This window comes from Notothenia rossii (genome assembly GCF_949606895.1).
Source record: "Notothenia rossii genome assembly, chromosome: 3".
NCBI classification, from domain to species: Eukaryota; Metazoa; Chordata; class Actinopteri; order Perciformes; family Nototheniidae; genus Notothenia; species Notothenia rossii.
The window spans coordinates 33,689,523-33,704,453 of record NC_136901.1 but is presented as its reverse complement, the minus strand read 5'-3'; the positions used below and the strand labels follow the sequence as shown (position 1 = coordinate 33,704,453).

Sequence of the window (14,931 nt, the reverse complement as noted above, 5' to 3'; positions counted from 1 at the left end):
ACCGGTCATGACTGGAAGTGGCTGTGATTTGAAGGTTTTGAGTTGGATGAACTGAGTGCGGCCAGAGAGATATGATTTAAACCAGAGGAGGGGTGTGTCAGTGATCCCGATGGAGGTCAGTCTGTCAATGAGGATGCTGTGGGAAATGGTGTCAAAAGCTGCACTAAGATCAAAGAGGATGAGGATAGTTAATAATCCGGAGTCAGCTGCCATGAGGAAGTCGTTAGTGATTTTCACCAGTGCTGTTTCTCTGCCGTGATGGGGGCGGAAACCAGATTGAAATTGTTCGTACAGGTTATTGTCAGACAAGTGGGTATGGATCTGGGATGCAACAGTTTTTTCCAGGATTTTTGAGAGAAATGGGTTAGATATGGGACGAAAGTTTTTAAAATTGTTGGGGTCTGCACCAGGTTTCTTCAGTATGGGCGTGATGGCGGCTGATTTGAAAAGTGAGGGAACAAGACCAGAGGTGAGGGAGGAGTGTATGATGGCAGTTATAAGGGAGGACAATGAAGGTAGACAGGCTTTTACCAGGGGGGTAGGAAGAGGGACTAACTTATAGGTAGATGGCTTGGATTTACTGATGAGGTCAGATATTGCAACAGCAGAGGGAAGTGTGAAACTTGAAAGAGAATGGGAGAGAGGGTCTGTGAAAACAGGGAGAGATATACTGCAGGTGGTAATAGGAGTTAGTTGCTGGTGAATGTTTTCTATTTTGTCATAAAAAAATTACATGACGGAGTTACAGTAGGCAGTTGAATACTGATGAGGTGCAAGAGAGTCCGGCGGTCGTAGAATGTTTTTCACTGTAGAGAACAGGACCCTTGTGTTCCCTTTGCCAGAGCTGATGAGAACTGCGTAATATGATGATTTGGCTGTAGAGAGAGTGTCCTTGTAGTGGAGAATGTGGTTATTGTACATCTCTTTGTGAACGACAAGTCCAGTTTTTTTGCAGAGGCGTTCCAATCGACGGCCTTTTGTTTTGAGTTGGCGTAGTTCAGGTGTAAACCAAGGAGCAGAATGGGTAAAGGAAACTTCCGAGATCTTCTTGTGCACCTGCAATCAAAATAGAGCAAGGACGCCTTGACATAGGAGTCTCTCCTCCCAGCATACTTCAGAAGAATTAGGTCAGGGCCTGTTGTTCTTATCTTTTCCAAACTGGGGTCTAGCTTTGAGGCAATGGGGGAAATGTGGTGGAAGAAAGCAGAATAAAAGGAATTAAATCAAGGGCGATTGTGTTTCATTGATTGGATTTAAAATTCACCTCACAGACAGGGAATGGTACTTTGTCTTTCGAGAGGCTTAAATTGGTGTAATTTCCCCTTGCACACATCCAGTGGCGTTTTTATATGTACAAAAGTGGAACAACTTAGATGTGTATTTATAAGCTTCTGGTGCTTTTTTAAACACGTAAACAAATAGCTGTAGGCTATCCATGGTTCTGATAGAGAGAGAAAGGGGGGGGGGGGGTATAAGGAAAACACAGACACTCATCACGAGGTCATAATATCAATCGATCCAGCAGAGCAATAACCTAAAGGCAAAACACAGAAGATCAACAAAAGATATGACATAAAATGAACTTACCAAAGCTGAAGTAGATGGTCAACTTCATTAACTTTCTTTCCGTTTAACGGATTTTAATCACTATACGCTGCTCTCTCTCTCGTCTCCTCTTCACAAACAACTACTATTTTTGCAGCACACGCACTTACAGCCAATCAGCTCTCTGAATTATGAGATGACGTTTGGTAGGTATGTCAGCACAGTGCCCCTATGGTGATTATTTTTTTGCCGCACACATTGAATAGAAACATACTCTGAGCATGCGCAGTGTAGTTTTTACAGCAGCAATTCACTTAGACAGTGAGAGAGAAGGGCTAGATCGGGGCTTGACCCACGTCACTCAAAACGGCTCAATAGGCACACTGTAGACACTAATTAGAAGAACACAGAGTAAAACAGCAATGTACAGACGAATCAGACGATTAAACATGATCTTAAAATATATTTTAAGATGTATTTTTTTTTTGCATTTATTTCGAATTATTATTTGAATTGACACTAGGTGGGGCTTTGCCCCTAATGACCAGTCACCACTGCACACATCCCGTATTTGGTGAAAGGCTTTTAGTTAGACAAACACGCACTACTCAAACAACCACAGTATTTTTGTAGTGCTTATATCATCAAGGGCTTTGCTTCTACTTACATTTCAATCCTTGAGAAAGGTTTCGTCTTGCCCAGGGGGAGATATAGGTGAGTCATAGGGTTCGACATTGCTGAAAACACACATTAGAGTTAAAAAAAAACAAGGATTACAAAAGGAGGGCCTTGGCTTATAGAGTACATGCAGCTGACAATGACCAGGCTACTTTAGGGCTGAGTAAATAAGAGGCAATGACATACTGTAATTAGGGCTGCGCGATTTGGGGAAATAATCTAATTGCGATTTTTCGTACAGATATTGCGATTGCGATTAGATTTGCGATTTTGTTTTTAAGCGACCCGATGGAAGTTTATTGTAAGATGCGGCCATATCTCCGGCTAGGGAGGTCGCATCAACGTGCTCCCGTCTCTAGCACCCCCGCAGCCCGAGCTACGAGTGAAATAACTAAATTTACATGAAACTTCCTTTGGGTTGCTTTAAAGTCAAGCTTCAGTTTAAGATTCACCCTTTAATAGATGTAAAACATGTGATGGAGCATTACTAACTTGACTCAGATGGTTTGTTTCACCAAACCATCTAGGAAAGCTCCATTTGAAGCCATTTGGAAAAGTATTTCAAAAATACTTGGCAGGTGATTGGATCAATTTGTCTATCACCTTCTATCATGGGCCACTTCTGATTGGTTAGCAATGGCTGGTACATGTGGAGCACACTTCTGATTGGTGTGGATGACTGACACCGAAGAGAAGAAAAAAAAAGTTAAAAAATCGAAGGTTTTGCGATTTTTAACTGCATAATTAAAAATCGCGATTTCGATTTAAAATCGATTCATCGTTCAGCCCTAACTGTAATCCATACTGTAGGACGCTCACATTAACACACACCATGCCCTGTGGAGACCTCCTGTTCAACAAACAAGTGGTGTAATGATATGTCTGTGTGGCGCTGCAGGTGGAATGTGCCAGTGATAGTCAAGCCCTTGTTGTCATAAGGACTGTAGGCACTGGCAGCCCCAATAGCCAACAGACATGAGCTCACCATCATTACAATGAGAGGCGTGACCAAGCCCGTCACCGCTACGGACCTGATGTTGCCGTGGAGACAGGACACACACACACACACACACACACACACACACACACACACACACACACACACACACACACACACACACACACACACACACACACACACACACACACACACACACACACACACACACACACACACACACACACACACACACACACACCACACATATATATATTATACTACCTCACACACACACAGATTGGCTTAGAGTGACACCACTGGGAAATTAAAACGGTAGCCCAAAGCAACAGGCTTTTATTGGCCAATCACAGCTTGATTCTGGATGTGTTTGCTTTGCAACTTTGTGTGTGTGTGTGTATGTGTGTTTGGCGCAGCGGGCTGTACAGGTGCACTGCACACACATCACCTAATTATGATGACAATGTCAGCCAGTGTTGGAGAAATATTCACCACGCTTGTCTGGCATTCGGCATCAAGCGCAGAGGAGCAATTACTGGCCTATCACATCATTTTATAGCTGTGTGTGTGTGTGTGTGTGTGTGTGTGTGTGTGTGTGTGTGTGTGTGTGTGTGTGTGTGTGTGTGTGTGTGTGTGTGTGTGTGTGTGTGTGTGTGTGTGTGTGTGTGTGTGTGTGTGTGTGTGTGTGTGCATGTGTGAGGCTGTCAGCACTGTCAGGGTTTTCTGACAATGGGGAACAATATAAAAACACATGAATGACCTGTTTTGCAGCATGCTCTGCAACTTAATTTAAAGCCTGGACTTGGCCAATTAGAAGAGAGTTTGCTCTTTGCATCAGTTATTGTCTATGAAATCAGAGGCAGTTATTAAAATGCTTTCATGTCTAAAAATAGAAACATGATCCCAAGGTTTTTTCCACAACCTCTAATTAAAGTGAAACGCCAGAGGCAGTGCAGTGGAGGCAAAAAGTGAACCATTTTATTACATTAAAATGTTTCATACAAACGATGCATACACACTAGTTTCATATTGCTTCAGACTTAAGTTTCTTTTCTGTTTGAACTCCAGTTAAACAACTCTGTAACAAAATGTAAGTACAACATTTATGAAAATATAAATCTCTAAACAGGTAAGTCAGTCCTGACAATACAAAGAATACAATAGAAACATTCATTATACCAGTATGTCAACTATGAGTTGCAAACATGTAAGTTATTAAAAGTCATTCAAGTTACTTAACATACAATAATACTGTTTACTGGCTTCCATATGGACACATTCAAATATACTCTTAAACTGGCATTCCAATATATTTCATAAGAGGACTCTGTTTAAACTTTTTTTTAGCAAAGATAGCACATTGTCTCTATCATAAACATAATCACAGTAGAACACTGAAACGATTTGGTAACAATATAACTACAGTACAAGCCTCAAAAAACAAATGAGACAGTCAACAAAATAAAAACAAAAACTATAATCGGGACTTTGGCAATTACATAATATATATATATATATATTTTTTAATCTATAAACTCTTGAGTTGAAGATAATTAAAGTACTTTAAAGCTTGATGCTGCTACCCGGGTTTGAAATTATTCAAGGGCCATTATCTCAAAAGTTCAAAACTAGTAAACATACAATAAGATGGAATAGCCCTTCAAAAGTATATGTCAAAGTGTAAGTGTGTTGTTTTCAATCATGCCTGGCAGATGATTCATCTCATCAGAGCTCAAAATTGCGTTTTGGGTTATTACAGACATGCTTTAAAAAGAAAGGTCACGGAACAACCTAATAGATTAACTCTTTGCAGCAGATTGTCAGCGAATCAGGTTTAAACAGCCTTTTTTCATCCTTTCATAATGTTACCCGTCACATGTTTATGGGCTCATATAAGGGCAAAAACATTTAGACCTTTTGAAACATGTATACATACAGTATACAGTACTGCAATGTGAATTTGTAGGAAAAATATTCAGACAGTCTATTTAAAGTCTGTTTAAAAATAACAGTAAGTTAACTCATAGACTCAGAAAAAAAAGTGTTTTTAATGTTTAACCTCACAGTTGGTTTTATTTTTTAAATTATATTATTACTAATATTTATTTTGTAAGCCAAACATTTTTTTTGCATCAAGATTTTTCCTACACATTCACCAACTTGCATCTCCAATGCAAAGCGATATCCAGAGGTAAACAAACTGACACAAGTTTTGGGATTTTTTTAAAATTCACAAATGCAAAATCGTATTGACCCTTATTTGATCCCATACATTTTTAAATGTCCTGTCTCTGCTGTCAAGTGGTTATTTTGTATTGATACCAAAAATATAAAAAACACTGTCACGTTTCAAGTGAGTAAGCTATAGCCTCCAAGTACCTAGATTGCCTGCTGTATAGTTTTAAGGCAAACCCAATACCTATTTTAAGACAACTCTAGATCACTTTAAACAATTTACACATTTTATATGAATAAATCTACATTTTCTCACAAACCACTCATAAAGTGCTTCCACCTACCGTCTAAACCTGTAAATATATTCACAATTTGTTTCAGTGAAACATTGGGCTAATCTCGTCCTTTTCTACCAGAACATTTGAACACACTCCACTAAACCTAAAGCAAGTACACTGGTTAAGGCGTGAATGTGTATGGTGCTATGCTACACTATGCTCAATAGTGGTGCTTCCCGTAAAACTAACAGCACAAAGACTGATGTAACTGCAAGTAAATTCACACCAAATGTACGTAAACTGCTCCAAGAAATCTCTACACCTATCATTACAAAGAGCAATGCCATCGATCTCTCGCGCTGTTGACTGTACTTCAATACACTGATCGTTTAGATTTAACATCAATGCAAGTGTGTGTATACTGTGTTTACAAATTCCCTGCATTTTCATAAATCTTGTAATCCGCACATAAAGAACATTTTAAATTCCAGGCACTCACTTTGATTGCATTAAGCACAACATAACATTTTTAAGGAGTTGCACAAATTGCAGCAGCCAGAAAGGGATATGTACATATGTTCATAGTTCTTCCTTTTTTTTGTACAGTATTGACTGATACAAACATAAATGTACTCTTAAACATTATGGCTTAATGTGCACAACGTAAATAAAGAAAGTGTACAATGAAAGTGGCTAAGATCACTGGAATGGCTTTGAAAATGTTTGACCGAGACATTTGAATAGTAACTTTGTTCTTCAAATGCAAAAGGACACATAATGGCAAACTAATACCTCACAGAATAAACTTTTTTCTTCTTTTCAAAAACATAGTATTTTTCTAACAGTCTTCGTGTGTAAAACAAACAGGAACTGTATCATATGTTGGAAGTAAGTAATACATAACTCGAGTGCAGCGTAAAACGGTCGGCCCATTAACTACCCAGAGGGCTGACATCTGCAGCTGAAACAAGTGGCTGTAAACAAGAATCAACTGCAACCCCAGAGATTCTAAACTTTCTCACATATCTCCACTTCCTGTCCTAACTCCACCTGCTTCTCTAATCTCCACCTATCACTGCAGCAGTTCAATCTTTTTTTGTAGGCGTGGTCGACTCACCCTCACCAGAGTCGGACACGTTGATAGGGCTGTCCCTGGAGAACACCTCGGTTGACTCCCTCCAAATGCAATCAGCAACAGTCTTAAAGGAATGGTTGCCACATTTTGGCCGCACCTTTTGCGAGGCATTGTTGACAATCTGTCGGCTGTTGGAGGTGGCTATCTTTATCTTGAGGGCAGCATCCACACGATCCACTACTGTGTATGTGCCAATGCTGCCGTCCTCGAAGCCAATGATGATGTTAAGTGCTCGCTGGGAGAGAGACAGGAAGGTAGGTGTCTTGTACAGGGAGCATGTGCCGATGCTCTTACCATCAGCAAGGCGCATCACGATCAGATTAGATACGACACCAGCTTCATCGTCTTCATCGCAGTTCCGGAAACAGATATACACTAGATAACGTCCATCTCTTGATAATTTCTGACGCCAAATTATACCAGCAGCATGCACAAGCCTCAGCTTGCCGCTGTGAAGATCCAGGACATTGATATTCTCATCGCCTTTTGAGACAATCCCTAATTTCCCATTGGGCGAGATCTGGAAGTCCTCTAGATTTTTAAGGAAATTGATTGGCAGCTGAACTCGCCTGCAAACAGACTCATCTGCCACACTCCAGATGATGACGGTCTCTGTCGAAGTGATGAAAACCACACAGTCAGGGCAGTCAGGAATGAGCTTGAAGTTGACGATGGTAACGCCATCATCACAGACAAACTTCTTGGATACGCTGCCCGACCAAAGACTGACAGCAAGGAGCTTATTTTTGGTGGCTCCCACAAGGAAAGTGTTAGCTGTGGTGACCAGTGCATTCTGGAGGGTGACTAAAATGTTGCACACTTTGTGGCCAGTCCCAAGCCTCCAGACTCTGGATGCATTCTGCTCGCAGAGGGACACCACAAACTGGTCGTTGTGGGTGATTAGCAGCTGTGATATTCTCTGTCCATTGATGCGGAACATGTTTTCTCCAGTACTGGTTTGCCAGATGTACTGACTGGACTTGTCATCTGAAGTCACCATGAGATCCCCAGAAGAGCTGAGGACACAGTTCTCTACTATGCCCTCATGCTTGAAGACTGTCTCAATAAAGCCGGTGTTGAAGTTCCACTTGTGGACAGCTTCAGAACCGTCCATTGTAAACACATAATCCTCTCTGCCGGACAGCTGCAAGGTCTGGATCTTCTTGCCTGTTTTGTCAATATTTGACATGGCGGTGATGATATCGATGTCCCAAACAGACAACACCCCACTGCTGGCAACAGAAAGGAGCAGGTTGTGATGGGCCGATTTGATTAGTTTGACGATAGCTCCTGAGACCTCAATAAGGCTTGCCATGCACTGTCCACTGTCCCTTCTCCAGACAAAGATAGAGGAGGTGTTCTCCATGGAGGCCACAATGCTTTGTCCATTCTTGGAGAGAACAGCAGCGACAAAGCGTTCAGTGCGTTTGGCTTTGAACTTCTCTACCATTTTCCATACTTTTGTGTCCAGAACCTCAATACTTCTTGCCTTGCAAATGAGAATGGAGCGTTGGTCTTCAGATAACTCAATGCCCACTACTTCACTGTCATCCCCTCTACAATCGTAATCCTCCATCAGACGTGTGTTGGTGATATCTTTGGTGTTCCATACTGACAAACTGCCTTCATTGTCAACCATCACCATTTGGTTAAGGGTGTCCAGAACTAGAATGGACTTAACGAATCCCCCAGAAAACTCAGAGGTGACGGTGGCCAACTTGTCCCCATTTCCCAGATGAAAGATGGATGTCGTGTTGAGGTACTGGCCACAGAAGGCATACATTCCATCTGGAGAGCACTGGACACAAGTCACCTCATACCAGCAGTGGAACTGGTAGAGAGGCCAACCGTAAAGTAGGTCAATAACATTGACATCTTTACTAGCCTCAAGCCAAGCCAAAGCATGATGGGTTGACAAGGTAAAACCATTGATGAAGGCCACCCCACCAGCGACACCACTTTGCTTGGACCCCTTGATTTCAACCTCAGATAAAAGGCAGGACTTGTGATTATCATAGATGAGCAGCGTGTTTTTGGTTGTGGCCACGACCAGATACTTTTCATCAGTGGTTAGCCTGATTCCTAGCACAACAGATTTGGCTGTATCTATCTGTCTTTGAAGTTGTCTGCTCTCTACATCCCAGGTGCTGACAGACCCATCTTCGAGGGCTACAAGGACTATGTTTGGTGCTAGGGTTGGCAAGATCTCCACAATCTGCATGTAGCTGGAGCACAGAGGAAGCCTCTCTGGACTGTATGTGACGTCCATAGAGGAGTGTAGAGGCACGATGGAGCAGTACTTGGGGCCATCTTTGTCACACTCCAAGAGGAGGTGTCTGAGCTTTGGGAGGGAGGTGACAACTGGCAGGAGCCTTTGCTGCAATTCTGCAGACAGTGATGCTGGGTTCTTTAGCACTTTTAATTTGACGCTACGGAGAGTTGTGGCGAGGAACTTCAGTTCTTTTTCTTGGGAATAGCTGTAAGCTAGGTCAATGTCTGTTAAAGCTTTGTCAAACTGGCCAATCTTGATCATTGTGTAGAGCCAGCTAAAGTTCATGATGACACCAAACATGAGGTCATCAGTGCGCCCACTCCTGGTTAGGTGGTACACCAACTCTGTCATCTTCCTATGGTTGACAAAGAAAATGTCAGGCTCCAATAGATTGCACTGAAACACCCACGGCTGCTCTGGAGTCTGCCTGTCATACGAGTACTTGTCAGATGATGTTTTCTCATGAGACTGCTGATTGTGGGGGTTTTTGTGAACAGATATATTCAGGGAAGTGAAATGGTTGTTGTCGTAGGTGAAGATCTTCTTTCTGCCACCTGACCATGCCCCCAAGAAGTACTCAGCTAGGAGGCTGTGCATTTGATGGACGTCTTCCTCGTTGCTAAGATACAGCTTCTGGGCAATGAGATGTAGGTGTCGGTTGGCCCAAACCATCAAGGTGACATTGCGTACCTGACGTTCCACCAGATAACCGTACAGCTCCTCTCTAAGCCTTGCAACCAGATCATAAGAGATCCTCAAGGGGTTTTTGAGGTATGTTGCCACAATGACATCTCCGAGAACTATATTATCAAGGGACAGAATATCCTCCAGCTCCACCTCAGTTAGCCCAGCCTTGGCCATGGTGATGTATCCTAATGCTCGGAAGACAAAACGTTGGCCCAACTTGTTCTCCACTGAGTAGAAGAGCTGTTCTATGCTTTCATGCACTGTGGAGCATAGGGACCTGTCATCCACATCTTTGTGAGACCTCCAATGAACTACTTCTCTGTAGATGAGGTTGACAAACATTGGCAATGTACACTTGGCAAGTGCCTCATTGACATAGATCTGTTGGCCTGAGGTGACCTTTCGTTTCACCCCTAGCAACTGCTGTTTTAATGTTTGACTGCAGACCTTGCGATCCCTCTGGACTAATTCCACATAATTCCTCTCATCATGGACGAGCTGGCGAAGTTTCTGCAGGATACCATGTTTATTGGGCAATGTTGAGACTACAATGCGGACTGTCCGAGGAAGATGTATGGGAAGCCACCACAGCTTGCGGACATCATCGCCATCTGTAAGGTGCTCCAGGGCATCCAGGACAATGACCAAGGGCCTGTGAAATGTGGCTTCCCCTAGAAGGTTGATCAGGAGCTCCTTCATCTCCTGGATTTGTGTAGGCAGAAAGTGAATCAGGCAGCGGTAGTTTATTGCAATCTGTTCACAAATGCTCTGGAGGAGGCTGCGTAGGTCTGTGGAGAGCTGGCTAGAGCCAACAAAACGGACAATAACCACTGGGTCGGTTTCAGGGCCCAACTCGTTCTGCAGCCATGTGTACGCCTGAAAAAGAGAGAGATGATTGTTAGAATATGTAGAGCTCTCTCTTTAATATTCTCCATTTAATGTTCCATATTGTAATGGCACAGTTACATTGAGTTAAAAAAAGTTTGTAAACCATAAATCTTAAGATGGAAAACATATTTTTTTCGCATTTGCTTTGAGTTTGTACTCTGAACTTGGTCCGTTCAGAAAAACACAGTCAAATAAATAATAGATTTAATTCAATAACTAAGAATATTTGTCATCATGAGTAACACTCTGTGAATGAGCACTACCCCAATTTTTTAAACTTCATTTGTATTACCATTTAATTCATGAATTCATTAAATGGCCCAGCTGAGATTTCTGGAAACATTTAGGGCAATAGTAACGCCAACTCCACATTTAGCTGTGTGCATGTGTGAGAGACGGGGACAGAAAGTCAGTGGATTATTTACATTTAAAAGAAAATATCCTGTTACATTTAATACAGCTACAATGTACCCGCAGAACAGAAAGGCAAATTCATAGAGCTATAACATGGCAAATTCAAACATCTACAGGTAGCATTTCATCTAACAATAGCTTTGTTGAATCTGTATACCGACAAGCCAAACACCCACTATTACAATCAGACATAAATGAAAGTCTACAAAACTTTAATTAACCTGACTTTACGTGCAGTAACTGACAGACATTACCATGGGCCCCAATTTCTGGAGTCTCTGGAGACTCATTCCTTCATTGGCAATATTCTCTAACTGAGCCAAAGCAGCAATTGCACCGTTATGAACCAGTTTACTACCTACCGCTGCATATTGTGCTATAATAGTCTATTTAACAACTAGTGTCATACATCATCCTGATTGTGTTTCTCTTATTCTGCACCTGTGTACAATTTGGCTGATGATATGAAAACAAGGCAACCTAACACACCTGTTATCTGCAATACAAGTCTCTACTGAAGCCTAAGGCTATGTATTACTGCGCTAAACTTAGAAGCTCCAAAAGAAATACCTCCCAATCCCCTTTGAAAATCTGACATTCTTGATACAAATCCCGGTAAATCTGTACTTTAAGGGAATCAGCTTCTGAGGGAAAGTTGAGCAAACGCCTACTTCTTTTCTATAAACGCATGCAGTTTTGTGTTTTGCTTGTGAATTTGCATCAAAGTTTTAGGGCTCATTGCAACTGAAGGAAAGAAATCCCACACATGTTTCATAACATTTTGACATAGATTCCTTCTGTTTCTGTGGACTGGTTTGAATTTGATATCAAACACAAGCTGTTAAATCTCCGGGGTTTATGTGATTCAAACCACAGTTATGCGTGAATGACACCATGTGGTGCTGTCCAAACAATTCACCAGCACATCTTTTAGTCAACCTTTAATCTAATAACATCCCTCTTTAAACAACATGGCCGCATAGGTTTTAGTTTTGAATGTTAACTCGCTGTAAATGTCTTACAGTAAGACTTATATACAGTCCAACTACAGAAAACTTAATTCCACATGCGAAAGCTTTGTTTCACATCCAACGCTTGGTTAATCTTTATCCCGTGATTCTGGAACCACTTGTTTTATGATCTAGTATTTCTTCCTTTAATTATGAAAAAATAAAAAGACTGGACTAAAGGAGAACTGGAAAGCCCACTCACATGCTGTATGTGTATTAGTGTAAACTGTTTGTGTGATAAGTCAGTAGGCTAATCTGTGTGGGCAGCTATCATTTAAATTAGTTTTATTCTTGTGATGTTAATGTGGTGGTATTTATGTAAAATATGTGCTTTGATCTGTTTGATAATTGCTAGTGTGATAGGGACTACTCTACGTAACGTATAAGTATCCTTTGATTGTTTTGCGTTTACCTTCCCAAGGACTGCAGATTTAATTGTGAGAATTATAAATGGCTGAAATCAATATCGAGATTTTTGTGCATTCCTGGTAATTTCAGGATTTAGACGTTCCCTTTTCTGTTAACAAAAATGTGTTTCCACATGAGGACACATTCTGTTGTAGCAGAATAAGCCTGTAAACATATTTGGTTGCAGAATTCGCATGACTAATTTGGTTTGAAATATCACTATCTTCTCATTTCCTCTTCACCCTGCACAATGCTCTCATACACACCTCCACCTTTATCACTTATCTTGAATCCACTGTATGAGCGTGTACATTGAGATATTTCACTTTCACTATGACGTCCCCGAGGTAATATAACGCTGAAGTTTAGGCTTTGATCATGTTATTGCGTAACATTTTATACAACCACGCAATGAACTCGGATGATATGAATGGACTTACTATAAATGAGGGCACTAACACAACGTTTATGAGGAAAGGTTTGGACAGGAGGGGTAGATCTGTGGGCTGGTGCTGTGTGATCTTGGCTAGGTGTGATCTTAATGTAGCCGGGCAGCCAGATGGCACGCACAAAACCAAAGAACAGAGAACAAGGTTGTGCATAAACATGAAGCATTCCCTTTAAGAAACAAATTGTCCACGACCTTTGTGATAGCTCTACAGATGTTCATGTCTGAAAAAGCAGACCCGTGCACAGATGTGTACAGTTTGTAGGAAATTAAGAGACATGGCAATGGACTGTCTTTTTGGCAGACAAACAGATGGTCAAGCAATCGTTTGATGAGAAGAGATGAACAGTTGCACGCCCCCTCACACTCCGCGGCACAAAGATGGACACATGCTCAGATCAGACAGACAGAAGAGCACAAGCGTGAAAACACAAGGAAAAGGGCGATGGGAAAGGCACAAAAGGAGCAAAATAACACCACCATTTTTTATATTTTATCTCACCTGTTTGGCAACTTCAGATAGCAGCAAAGTCTTTCCCGTGCAAGGTCCCCCGAACACCACTAGGGGGCTCGTTCTGCTCCCCTTAGACGGCATGAGATACTCTTGTACGTAATCCAACGATTCCGACTTGAAATCGTAGAGTTCTGCGTAGCTTTTACAGAGCGACAGGTGCTGCAGGATCTCGTCGTACAGCGGGTCGGCCTCCGTGCCGAAGTTCTGCTGCACCGTGGCCTGAATGATATCCACCATGTCCTCGTAGAACTGTTTACACAGACCTTCTACGTAGTGGCTCTCCACTTCCTGGGAGTAACCGAGCTTCATGTCGCAGTGAGTGACGGAAGAGTAGACACGGAGGTTGGAGGCAGCGACGACGGTTGGGATAAACTCGTCCCGTATCTTCAGAAGGCGTTCGTAGGCTTCCTGGTTGCGCATGACGCGATCTTCGCTCACCACGGTGTCCATGTAGCGAGTCATCTCCGGGATTTTAGCGAAGCGGTCAAAGTTGGCAATCTTGCGAATGTAGCAGACACATTTCTTGAGAAAGGCAGGGGTTTGCTTCCCAAGGGCGAAGTCTAATTCATCCTCCAAGGCTGGAATAAAAGAAAACACAACGCTATGTTAACCTCTCCAAACTTCCCAGCTTTGTGTTTGGTACATTATATGCCGATAAGGACTATAATGTACTACTTTCAAAGGTAAATGTCCAACAGATTTAGATTCCTTTCAGGAGCAAAGCCCAACAGATAAGAAGCCTTTAGGCTCCGATTAGATTCTTGAGCCTTATTTAAGAAGAAACAAAGATGATAAAATCATTTAAGCTAGCGCCACTGAACTGAATCAAAGGCTCGCCAACAAAGAGCTGGCCAACTGAAACTTTGCCAGTGTCTTTGTGTCACATGGGGACTTGCTAATTTGGTGGGAGAGAGAAAAGTGTGAAAATAAAGTTTTTTTCCTATTTAGTACAATGACGCTAGCTTAAACCCCAATTAAAGTGCACACATTCTGCTGTTTCCTGACATAAAAAAGGGGCTTCTTTTTCAGGTTGACTTACAAAAAACTTGCAATTATTTCTCTTTGTGTTATTCTTTATTTCCTCCATGAGAAAAGCAACATGCTGTGCCCGCCTGATACGAACAGGAGCAATAAAACAAGGGCTTGTCATCGGATCCCGGTAGAATATTACTTAGATCATCTCGCACGATGACAGCCCGAGAAAAGAACAAGAGATGTCTTGAAAGATTAATTCTCTCCTGTCCAAACAGTTCAGTAATAACTGGGAGATCCCAAATGGAGTCTTTTTCAAACAAGAGCTGATATGAAACATGTTACAACCTCAAAGGGTGAACATAAAGTGTGGAAGAAACTCTTCAAACGTCACATTTTCTGTTGCTGTCACCTTTTACACCAGCAGAAATATAAGTATTGAGAATAACCGTTAATTCTCTGTTTCCTTGTTGTATCTTTAAAGGAGATTTCAGATTTGTCGGAAAATAATAAGTATTTTTGGCAAATTGTGACTAACACAACATACAG

The 14,931-nt window shown here is 41.8% G+C and overlaps 1 protein-coding gene across 3 annotated transcripts in view; it reads right to left on the bottom strand.

Moving 5' to 3' along the window:
• Window positions 1-4,132: 4,132 nt before the first annotated feature.
• The window catches only part of nwd2 (NACHT and WD repeat domain containing 2), a 43,283-nt gene continuing 32,484 nt past the window's right edge, over window positions 4,133-14,931 (bottom strand). For all 3 annotated transcript variants that reach the window (XM_079672442.1, XM_079672441.1, XM_079672443.1), the window contains 2 exons: window positions 13,399-13,988; window positions 4,133-10,604 (listed from right to left, as the gene is read on the bottom strand). In XM_079672442.1, the coding sequence (XP_079528568.1) occupies window positions 6,720-10,604; window positions 13,399-13,988 (4,475 nt within the window). In that variant the 3' untranslated portion in view covers window positions 4,133-6,719. The remainder of the gene's footprint in view (window positions 10,605-13,398; window positions 13,989-14,931) is intronic.